General features: G+C 41.3%; 1 protein-coding gene across 1 annotated transcript in view; it reads right to left on the minus strand.

The window, feature by feature from the left end:
- LOC104940907 (rapamycin-insensitive companion of mTOR) overlaps positions 1–7,143 on the minus strand; it is a gene marked incomplete at its 3' end in the record, with an annotated part of 36,155 nt that extends 29,012 nt beyond the window's left edge. The window contains exons 1-4 of the mRNA XM_010765921.1: positions 7,050–7,143; positions 4,410–4,474; positions 4,049–4,180; positions 3,773–3,836 (exon numbers count right to left, since the gene is read on the minus strand). Coding sequence (XP_010764223.1) covers positions 3,773–3,836; positions 4,049–4,180; positions 4,410–4,474; positions 7,050–7,085 — 297 coding nt within the window. The remainder of the gene's footprint in view (positions 1–3,772; positions 3,837–4,048; positions 4,181–4,409; positions 4,475–7,049) is intronic.
- Between the last annotated feature and the right edge of the window lie 5,353 nt (positions 7,144–12,496).

Raw genomic sequence — 12,496 nt, forward strand, 5'->3', positions numbered from 1 at the left:
GAATAATATTAAGCCTACAAAGTATTACGTCTAATAAATATTGCTTTCCCCGCAATGTTTAACTATGTTTAAGCACTTATTTTAACTGATATTATACTAAGTATTATACTCTTATAAGCATCTACGTTTGATAGTATAAGAATGTGCGCCAGAATATGACAGTTTAATGGTGGGAGAATACACACATATTGATGATGTCTTGTAATGCACTGTTGAGGAACCTGCGACCCAAGTTTTTCAATAAACCTTAAGAATACATCTTGAAAGGTGTGTGCAAATAGTCATTATATACAGGTCTTTAAGTAAACTATTCAGTAGAGAATAATCGAGTAATGATATACTTTATAACGGGATCCTATTATGTCCAATAATACAAATAATAAAATTAAACTAACGGTGCTTTAACCACTAGGTGCCCCTTTCTATCAGCTGTGCATCGTATGGGTAAATAGCGCCTGATCTACCCAAATTGGGATCAACATAAAAAGTGAGCGAATTAGTGGTTGATACTGCAAGGGAGACGCATTGTGTGAAAAGGTCAAATGTAAGAGTGCTGTTTAATCTGCCAGATATATTTATGATTCCACGTCACGTTTTCAGTTTTGCGGCAGCTTCCTTCCTGTTTGTCCTAGGTCGAGGGGTCTGCAACCTTTTTGACAAAACGAGCCATTTTGCTCCATTTTTCCCACCAAATTTTTTGTCTGGAGCCGCAAAAACATATTTCATAGCTTGATAGCTAATAAAATTGGTATTTAATTGTTATATCAGAAAAAACTAGTTCTTTTGCATTTAATTAAGGCTATTTATTACATTATATATCAACTGTTAACCTCTTAATAAGAAACAAAGAACCCCTATAGGCCTAAGGAGAATTACAAAAAATACACAGGCCTACTTAAAATAAATTAAAGCACAGCACTTGGGAGTCCTCTGACATTTGAAGGAAAAAAAAAAATTATTAAAATGGGCCCACTTTGAAATAAATAAAAACATATAGCTGCACCTCTAAAAAAGAGTTAAAGGTAGGGTAGGTAAAGAATGGAGAAACCAGCTCGAGTGCGCTAGACCACTTCCAAATACCGGCAAAATAGGCCTCTTCCTTCAAAGACTTTCTTACAGATCCCCTCCTCAACACATACGAATCGTCATCCATCAATGAGGCCACGAGATAAGTTTGGTGCACAGATGGAACAAAATGGAAGGCTGGACAGGCCCATCCAGTTATTTTAGCCCGGGTCGGCTAAAATGATTGGGTCGTGGCTTTTTAACACGGCGCTAGCGGCTTCCAAACTCAAAGATGAATTTTGTATGTATTTTATTGTCAAAAGCATTTTAACTATATTCATTGCTATCGGGACGTAAGAGCATTTCCATGCGAACATAACAAAAAAATTGTTTCTGAAATAAAATGACATACCCCATTGAATTATGACCTGAAGATCGTCAGCTGTCTTTCCTCTCCCGTCGTTGTTCCTCCGATACGTAAAGGTGCAGCCACCTTTGAACAACTCTCTCTAGATATCAAACATACCGGGTAAACAGCATCGTTTGCCTGTGAAAGCACATATAACTCCGCTGTCCACACAGAATTAAAATCCTGTGTTCCTTCCGGTACTTTTCTTTGACTTTAATCCATAGTTCGCCTCCATCGAGCCGGGGTCCCCGCACGAGTGCCTCCAAGAAAAGGCGCTCGCGCGGGACCGTAGCAGGATGTGACGCATATTTTAGTTGACCTAATTAAAACTGTTTTGTTTTTTATTTATGTGTCACAGTATCACCTCAAAATACAAGATACGAAACATTTTCAACCGTGCAACAAAATATAAATAGTCCTACAAGTACTTTTATTTTATTTCCTTCTTATTTTTGTCTAAGCTCAAGGGAGCCAGAGCAGAGGGCTTAAAGGGCTGCATGCGGCCCGTGGGCCGCGGGTTGCCGACCCCTGGTCTAGGTGCATTCACACCTAATAGTCCGATTCTCTGGTGCACACCAGACCACAGTTTGTTACATTGTTTCATTTTTCAAAAGGTTCGGTTTGCGTTCACACGGGCAAAACTCAAATGGACTATAAACTTTAAACACAAGTCATGTGCACAGAAATGCTGTTCAACCATTGGTCAGACAGGGGGTAAAAACGCAAATCCCAGCAATTTCTACCGGAGCCTCCGCCATGGAGCATCGGCACTTTCGGCAGGTTATTCTCATGCTGCTGTTAATCTGGAGATCAACAGACACTAGCAGCCCGTGCATATGATTATATAATCGGACAACGTCCGTTAAAAACATTATAACACATATAATGAGAGACGTTCTGCAGTAAGGAGGGGCGTTTCACTGACTACAATTTTCTAATTTTATGTAGGTTCCATTCAACCGGACTATAAAAGGCTGATGTGAATGCACCCAAGAAGTCTTCTCATCAGGGCTCTATCAATAGAGAACTACGGCAGATATGTAATATTTAATGCAGCCGAACCGTGTATTACAATGCCGTTATGTGATTAGCTCCAAAGAGAAAAAAAGCAAGCAAACTTGGAATAAAGTATTATTTTATTTTTTTTAATATTTTCGGATTTCACATCGCATAAACACCATTTCCCAACGTGCATTGCGGCTAAACCATCCAATCACCGAGCTGAGGATCTTGTCTACGTCTGTCTCCGGTATTGTTTATGAAGGATGTATTTTGTTATACACACAGTCCTTCACATTTAAATTTGAATTTACATTAAAGTATTTCGTGAGGCCTTCTTAAATGTTTTTAAATATATCTATGGTTCTAGTTGAAGAGTTTGTAAATTAACATGAAGCCAAGTTATTGCCTGGCAATGCAGTCGCACAACGTCACGTCCGTTAATTCCGCAACCGCACACGTGGTGTGACGCCTCTCCGGTCCTGTTAATTCTGTTTTGCTGTTCAATATGTAAATGAGCTGTGTAGTCGCCCCAACGTCATTGGCTACTATTTCCTGGTCCGCCTCCGAAGACACTGATTGGAGCACGCCCGGCCAGACGCGCTCCAACCCCTGTGCAATCCCAGCGCACACCTACCGGAGATGACTACAAAGCCTGGGGACAACTAACACTCGGGAGGCTCTGCTGCGATCAGACGCCTCACGCATATTTGCTCTTGTGTCGTGGACACTTTAGACTTGAGCTATTAGACTGTGTTCGACTCGTGTGGGCCGTGTTTAGTGTAGTGTGTTTGGTGTGATTATATGTGTGCTTAGTGTCGTTGATATATGTGTTTAGAGTAGCGTGTTTAGCTTCCCTTTATTAGCTGTGTTTTCCTGCAGCCTCCTTTTGTTAGTGTTGATTGGTAGTGATTTCAGGTGTGTAACTAGGCTCACTTATAGATCCTTTTTCCGCCATTAGCAGTACATTAACGGGCTTTTGGCTTCTTTGTTTGGCTTAGGCTATTTTTGCTCTCAATTTGTTGTACACCTTTTTTGTTATTTATTAAACCCAATTATAATTATTTAACAAAACCATCTGTGGTTGGTGTGTGTGTGTGTGTGTGTGTGTGTGTGTGTGTGTGTGTGTGTGTGTGTGTGTGTGTGTGTGTGTGTGTGTGTGTAAAGAGTTTACAGTAAACTACAAAAAGAGCCCGGCCTGCAGAGTCATGCAAACCGTCCACACAGTGACTCTGCTGCTGGCCCAATGATCTTTCTGCTCGCGCTAAGGCTCGCGCTAAGGTTGAGCAGTGAGGGCAGAGGGCAATTTAAGGAGGAAGTATGGAAATAAATAAATAAATAAAATACAGAGGATCTTACCTTTCGGACTAGCCTCAGAGCCTGAGTCCTCTCGCCCTCATTACTCTGCTGGATGTCAATGCATCTAAACAAGCACACAAGCATTATTAGACATGTCCTTTTCTTAAAACCACAACCAGCAACAAATGTGCTGGCAGGAAAGAGACAAGTGGGACTGAAGCATAACATTTCAAAGAAACTGGCCAACTTTGAGAGGTGACTTCTCGTACTAAAAACTAATATTTTTGGACCCATAAAAAGAGAAGTCATTCAGATATCACTTTATTTTTAACCCACCTTGCTATCAAATAGTCCACCTGTAGTCTGAGGACCTTCTGCAGCACCGTGGTGTCTCTGATGAGGTAGCGGAGCGCCCGCAAACCTGCAGCACGCACTTCCTTAGCCTCATTGAGTAGAGCTAGTCGCAGACTGGAGGTAAACAAATTGGACATTAAAATACGATTCACTGGGACTTGAAATACTTTTGTTTTTTCCTGCATTTTTTCACAAACATGATGATTTCTAATTCCTGCTTATCAGCCACAGGACCTGACAAACAAACTGTTTCACTCTGTCGCCTTAATAACAAGACAATGATTTGGAAAGAGTAGATGTTCAATGAAGTACATGGTGTGCATTAGTACCTAACAAGACTTACCAAACGATGATTTCTTCATATGTAAACCCAAAGTTTTCTTCACGGTGGTTGATACTGCATAGCAGCTATAACACAGAGAAAGAAGGGTACATATAATACATTGATTTATAGAAGGAAGGAGGTGACAAGACTTTGGTCAGTTTGCAGCAGGGTGCTGCATGAGCCATGCAGATGTGTTTTTTGTATTTTTCCACTTCTCTGTTACATGTTGACTGGTTTGGAGTAGATGAAGCGTGACTGCATAATGTTGTGTTTTCACTGGTGGTGTGTGGAAGTTATAATCACCAGCGCGTTGGGGCAACACATGCACAGGACCGGTGTCACGTCCACCACTTGTTGTTTACTAATGCATGGTGATATGTGGTGGACTTGTGAAAAAGAAGGTTTTAACAGAAAGTAAGAAAATGATTTTGTTCTATCCATAGGCTGGCAATTTGTTCCCGTTATCCATTTTTAGCACAAATGTACACTTTTACATTACACTGCATGCTTTTCATCTGACGTTTTTATCCAAAGCGAGGCATTTTGGGTTAGGTAACTTGCACAAGGACACTAGGACAGGTTGACCGCAGGGGCAGGGACCAAACCACTGACCCTCTGATTGGCAGATCAGCAGAAAAGTTCCCTGAGCCACATCCACCTGACACTTTTATCCGTCCCCTCACCATAGGTCCCTTTATTATTACCAGAGGCTCACACACAACTGGTGTTGAGAAGATTCAAATTCTGTGCACACAAAAGCAGTTCATTATAAAAACAATAAGCCTTCAGCTCAAGTCTGTGTCAACTCATTATACCCGCAGAGCAATAAGCTCCTTGGGCAAAGGGTGCTGCTATTTTAGAACTGCCACCTTTTCTCATAGACACCCTGAAGCGCTTCAAACCAGTCAGTGCTACTCCATCAGAGAAGTTCAGTCTAACCTTGCCTGTCCCGATGCTGCAGCAGTGAAGGCCTGTCATGATGTTTACGTTATTTTCTTATCATATGATATATTGACACGACCTCGATATATTTACATCACGATTGTTCGTACATGACCTTGGCATCGCTCAGACATTGCTCATTCTTGTTAACAGAGCCCCAAGAGACAATTTGTTTATTTTGAGGTTTCTAGAATATTCTTCCGCATTGAAAAGATGCCATTGCATTATTGTGCCGTAATATTATCATTACATTGGTCGTCTGGTAGTTTTTAAATTACATTTACGGGAAGTATTCATGGGACAGTACAACGTCCAAAGTTTTGAGACAGACAAACAGGTCATTTTGGTTTGACTCTTTCCTTAAAGCTCGACATAAATCTCCTCCTTCCTTCACCATAAACCACAAAAACAAAACTGGAAGAGAGCTGGAGCATGATGGGACGGGTGATGATGAGAGGCATGGTGAGTAGGGTGTTGTTTTAAACCAGCTGTGATGTCAGAGCTCAAGCAGGCAGGAGGAGGAGACAGGGAGAGGGGCATGTGACACTCTCTGGGGGTTTAGGTCACCCTCACTGTCCTGAAACCCTTATAAGGAATCAGAGGCACGGTGCGCTCACAGACGTATACACACAGACACACTCAATATTACGCTCCTGTCAGTTGTAAACCAGAGAGTTAGGCCAAAGCTCAGTCTGCTACACTGCCAGCTGCAGTTTTCCTAAAGGCCGCACCAACAATTGGTTACAATGTCAGACATGCTTAAAGGCGACACAAGCATCGATAAAATCAGCAAACGTCTGGGCAGGAATCAGTGACCCGGGTTGTGTAAATGGCTGCGACATTTCTCAATGAGGTGATGGTGAGCTATCGTAATGTCAGCGAGATTTCCCTTTGAGTTTTGCAAGACATTTACTTGTTTTCTATACCCCTGTTATTTCTGTTTCAAGTAACAAGAAGGCTCAAAACTATGCAAGCTTGTGTCAGGAGGAAGGCAGAATAAATCCTGGAAAGGTCACCAGTCCAGCACAGCGTAGTAAAAGGCTGTGTACGCACAAAAACACTTGCATCTAAAACCACGTTTAAGAAATGTCTGTGATTTCTATGATGATGATCAATTATTTGATGTTGCCTGAGCACACAGATCACTTTCTTTACAACAGTATGTGCCATTACATTGCAGTGCGACACAGAGACAAGACTGACCCTTTATCACTCATGAACAAAGCGCTGACATCTAAAAAGAGGAATACATTGAAGTTGGGGCAAAACGTACATGTTGGAAAACCAGTTTCTGAGATTCATAAGAACTATAACTAAGATTAGGGATCTTAGGTTTCTAAAGTCAGTGAGTCGCTCTTCATACACATTGGGTCTGTGTGCTTTCCCATCCCTTAAGCTCCTGTTACATTCACTGTCAGCGTCACAATGAGAGGCACAGCTAGGCCTGCTGGCAGCAACACCCAAGAGGAGAGGATCAAGGAGAGGTTAGTGATGACACTACAAAGGGGAGCACAGCTAGTCAACCGTATTAGATATTTGAACAGCGAGTCAACCTTATTAAAAAGCTGCATGTTTGTATTCACAGCTTTAACCTAGTCTTGGGAGTAGGTTTAGGGAGATACAACAAATGTACTATTCATAGTGTTGTGTTGTCAGCACAGCCTAGATAAACAAATAAAACACTTCGGTAGAGGGAGCAAAACTTGACAGCATTACCTTTATGAAGTTGTTCAGGTGGCCCAGTTTGCGCATGTTACTGACTCCGTGTGGTTTGGCCACATTTTGAAGGATTTCACGGAAGTTTTCTGATGGTTCTGTCGAAAAAAGATAAAGAAATACAATGTAACCAAGACAAGTATTAAGCCATATTGCCATAATATCAGTCAATGAACCATAATTGATGTTGATGTTGCAGGAAGGAAGTTGGTTTAGCTGGTCGAACTAATTTAGTGTTTACAGTCAACAAAAGGTCTAGACGCACAAAGCAGGACTTGAAAGGGGAAGTTTCGGTTTTCAGTTCCTTCCAATGATTATCAGCTTCTGTAATGCTAAATGTTCTTGACAAAAGACACTATTCCTTTTGCAGGAATCAGTCCCTTAGCAGTATCTTAGTTTGCATAGAAACCAGTTCATTATAACGTTGAAAAATATATAGGCTGCATAAAGCTAGGAATAAGCCAGCTTAATGAATTGCATATAATAGTTTCTCCTCAACCACAAGATTCACCAGCAGGTGGGCTTGATTTAGTTTGCATGTATAAGCTTCATACAACTGAAATTCAGTTGTATGAAGCTTATACATGCAAACTAAATCAAGCCCACCTGCTGGTGAATCTTGTGGTTGAGGAGAAACTATTATATGCAATTCATTAAGCTGNGGCGCTACAGTGGAATTTTCTACTGCAACACTCCTCACGCAAATACACAACTTACCCGCAACTGTTACAATGAAGGCTCGATTTTTTTATTTTAATATCAATTTTTCCTCCTGGTCTCTCGCGCCCCCCCTGTCATGCCTCTGGGCCCCCCACTTTGAGAACCACTGTTCTAGTTAAACCCATTAATACACACCTTATAGTAAAGTTTACTAACATTTCCAAATTGCACACATTGACACTAAACCAGTGTTCTTGTTTATTACATGTATTTGTGCACGCTATGTTTCAGAACATATATAAGTTATACTATAAGTGTGGGGACAAAATTGGCCATTTCAAAAAGTGGTGGGGACATGTCCCCAGCGTCCCCAGCGAAAATTACGCCTATGATCTGATCTCAGGTCTGTGGGAGTTCTGCTGCAGCGATGTCGCGGCGAAAACCCCTGTTGTCGGCTTTCTTCTCTCGCGAGAAGCCGCGAAGTTTCCGGTGTTGTGTATGTTCCTGGAAACATGGCGGCCAGCTTCCGCGGCCGTCCTATCCGGAGTCTTCGGATGCGAGGTAAGCCTGAAAAACTCGATGCAGTGATGTCTGTTATAGTGGCATATTGCGAAACTAGATTTCCCTAGGCAGCTGATGACCCCGGTGTGTCCCCTCATCGTGTCCTTGGTGTGTGTTTTTGACAGGTCGGAATGACAGCGGAGAGGAAAATGTACCGCTGGATCTGACCAGAGGTAAGCTTCATCACATCACCCTCAAAGCGATTATTGTTCAAAATGGAAGTGGAGCTGTTCTGCAAACACCAGCTCTACAAAGTGACACCCCAGAAAGTACAGACACTTGTCCTGGCAAAGCTGCTGTAGAGTCGTTAGTATTTCCTTTCTGTTTCGTCCAATAACATTGCTGGCGATATCATAATAAGAGGCGGCTGCGAGCTAACTAACTAGCTGAGTTAGCGTTAGCTAGCTGCCACAGCTAACCAGCAATGACGATGCCCTGTTGTTTTGATTGGTGTGAGTGGGCAAAGATAGCCTGTAATTTAGGCAACCAGACATAAGTGCTGTAGTCATGCATTGGTCATCACTGGCTGTATGAGGAAAAGACTTTCAAGGCTGTTAGCTGAGTAGCATTTAGTCAGCGCAGGGTGTTTTTCCAGTGGCTCACTGATACACAGATGCACTGCTCAGACAGATTGACTCCTGCAGCACCACTTTGTTTACATGGAGCAGTGTCTCTCTGTCCCCATGTTTGGGAATTAGGCACCGGTTGATTTCATTTGATTGCATAACAGAATAAAACCTCAAATGAATGCAGCATAAATATCCAGCCGTATCATAGGCCCATCGACATGACACAAGCCCACAACATAAGGATGGGTTCATCTGTGAGCTGTTCCATCAAAAATAACTGTGAGAGAATATAAGTTTATCCTCATTTTTATTTCAGGTCAGATTCTCTGTTCGCATATGGTGGTGTATCACAAGGGATTTGAACACTCTTAAAGCTGAAGATTTAACCATGTGGGTGCACGATCATGAATAGCAAGTCCATGTAAACTGTCTTGTGTACACACTATTACCATGATTCTTACACAGTAAATAGGCAAGATCCGTTTGCAAAAGACCTCTGGTTATATAATTGGCTAAATATACTTATCAATCATGTTTGATTTCTTAAAATATAAGTGGAGAGAAGTTGGTTTAGTACCCTTTTAAGATAACAATGATTTCAGTTGTATGAAGCTTATACATGCAAACTAAATCAAGCCCACCTGCTGGTGAATCTTGTGGTTGAGGAGAAACTATTATATGCAATTCATTAAGCTAGCTTTATGCAGCCTATATATTTTTCAACGTTATAATGAACTGGTTTCTATGCAAACTAAGCTACTGCTAAGGGACTTNCGCGACCCCACAGGGGGGCGCAGAGGCATGACAGGGGGGGCGCGAGAGACCAGGAGGAAAAATGGATATTAAAATAAAAATAAATAAATAAATCATATTTTGAAAAATTATTGATTCGAAAATAATATGATACAGTACTATTACGTCTGGGTCTCTGTGTTTCATTAAAGCTCGGCTCTGTGTGTGTGTGGAACGACCCATTTTGTGTGTGTGTGCGCGAGCGAGAAAGAGAGCGCACCGATACCGGAGATAGCTGTTGCTAGCCACTGAACTAGAAGATGATAGATGATGGCATTTAATTTAATCTGGCATAATATGACTAGTCAACATCAGGATGAATTTGTCTTTTTCTTATAATTACAGGGAGCGGGAATGAGCAGCAGGAATCTGTTAAAGTCCTTGCAATTTCATTTAAGAATGGAAAGGAAATAAAAATAAAAATCTACAATGTCCAAAGCACAAACCCTCTCCTGGAAGTAACAGGTGAATTTGGATTTGTCCTTGATAGGATTTAAAAATACAACACAGACTTCCAAGAGTTTATAGATGTTGATAGAAGGGAGAACATAAGTGACTGAAGCACCGGATCTTCAGCCTGTCCTAAGATAAGTCTGTCAAACTCAGGTATACATTTACCATGCTTGTTAAATTGTGTTTCAAAAAATCACACATTTCAGAACTTTACTTTGTGCTGTGCTTATCTTTATAACACAAGATTTTTACTTCTTGGCCCTGTAAAACTCAAATATACGCCAGGTTTTATGTGTAATTGTATAGTTAAAAGAAGAGCGACAGATTTTCTTTTTCCCCCTGTTAATGGAACCAATAGTTACATGTTGGAATCTTTGTAATTGACAATACCTATCGTTTGTTCCTGTCTATCGAGTATACTCTGAAGTTTCGCAGAAAATAAAACTTTAAGTGTAGTCTAACAGGACGAAAAGAGACTAACTATCTACCCCAGACGGACGACAGTGGGACTTAACTTTGATTCTCAGAAGACTAACTTGCGAGCTTACTGAGAAACTTGATATAACACTGTCACAGGTAATTTATTATTAGTTTTATAATTGTCTATTAGTTATCTAGATATAAAGCTCCATAATATTTGTCGTATGAAAATTATATAGCACGAAGTCTTTATTACCAATAAAAATCCTCACAACAGCTGTGACCCAGTTGTAGTTAACTTTAATCAGTGGGTCGACGGCTTTACAGTCTAGAAGGAGGGTATGACATAGGAATGAAAATGATAAGTAGTCAGTATTAGGTATCCACTCAATATACATCAAACAAAATTTTATAATAACTACGCTGTAATTATACATTTTTGTGATGCTAGTGAAAGGTAAATGTATCTAGGTCATATGATACGTGTTGATCAAATCACAACAAAATACACTCATATAGATACAATATACTCGCGATCTCCATTTGCGAAACACACATAGTCCGTCAAAATCGTCCGGAGATGGCATTACGTATGCTATAAGCCGTGGCGTTATGTTCGCACGCCCGACCGAGCGTGAGCACAAGAAAGGCTTCACCCTACCGACCGCTGGTGCGCCAGACAATATGGGTCCACAAAGGGACTGTGGACTGTTGTGCAAATGTGTAACGATCTGACAGAAAATTGTAGTGATAATTTTTTGCCACTGTTAAAAGGCCCCTGTCAAAGTTGGCCCCTGTCCCGTTATTTTTGCCACCTGACCAGGGGCGCTGTTGCCTCGCACGGACCAGGTAGGGGATGTTCAAACTTTCTTCTGGTTTTTGAAACACTGTTTCTGACTCGGTGCACTCATTGACAGTAATATTACACGCTCCAGAATGTCAGAGTGATACGGCAGCCGACAGAAAAGTCGCAACATACTCTAATAGACGGAATATGGTTTTTACATAATATATCAAATAATTGGAGGTGTTGATGGCCACGCTCTCGGTCAAGTATCTCACGCGTCATGAATCGCCTACAGGGAGACGGTCGCTAGATACTGTACCAACGTCGTTACGAGCAGTGACGCCTCGACGCCTCTCTGGGTGTGTGTCACCTCCGGCACGGACCACCCTCTAGACGCCCACGTTTCGAGACGCGCGAGGCGAACCGGTATCATTCATGCCCGTAAATAGAAAAGTGGTGCCTTGAGCGGAGTACCATTTATTTCTAGGATCTCGCTCGCATCACCATAACCTGGTATGTTCAAAAGTCTGTGTGTGCCCCTCACCGCCCCGGCAGCCAAGGGTGTCACTCCACATCTTACATTGCAAGAACGGCAGACTTCGTGACAACTATTAATATGTTAGGTCAAGAAAGATAAATTAAACAAATTAATTGTTTCACGTAGTCTAATCCTAAAGTAAAAGTTTATATTTTATATAGTAGGACTTTACAAGTTGTTTTCTTTGTTTGGGGGGGACCTGTCCGTTTCGGAAAGCAGGAGGGGGAGGCGTATTCGAGGAGTGGCTCTTGAACCTGAAAGTCGGACTCCCCTTATATCACACCTACTTCTAAAGGGTGGTGGAAAAACTTGGATAATAAAAAGTTTTTTCTTATGTTTTTTCAAAGATTCGGGTATGTTTATATGTTTTAACGCCACCTTACCTCATTTCGTTAAAACAAATATTTCTTACAGGAAACTAGTTCGTTTATTTTTTTGTTTACACCGGTATAAAAATATTGGTTATATGGGAATTTACGTTTTTAATATATTCTGTGTAAAGTGTAAGTATATGAATGTGGGTAAGAGAGGGTCGTTCAGTTCTCTACGTTGAAACCTCGTTCAAACTCGAAACCAGAAGAGGCATTCCTTACGGGTAATCAACGTCAAGCAGTTTATGAAGACCTTAAAACGAAGGAATCATCTAGTCAACCAAAGAACAACATCC

The sequence above is a fragment of the Notothenia coriiceps genome, unplaced genomic scaffold (assembly GCF_000735185.1).
Source record: "Notothenia coriiceps isolate Sejong01 unplaced genomic scaffold, NC01 NC01_scaffold00002825, whole genome shotgun sequence".
NCBI lineage: Eukaryota > Metazoa > Chordata > Actinopteri > Perciformes > Nototheniidae > Notothenia > Notothenia coriiceps.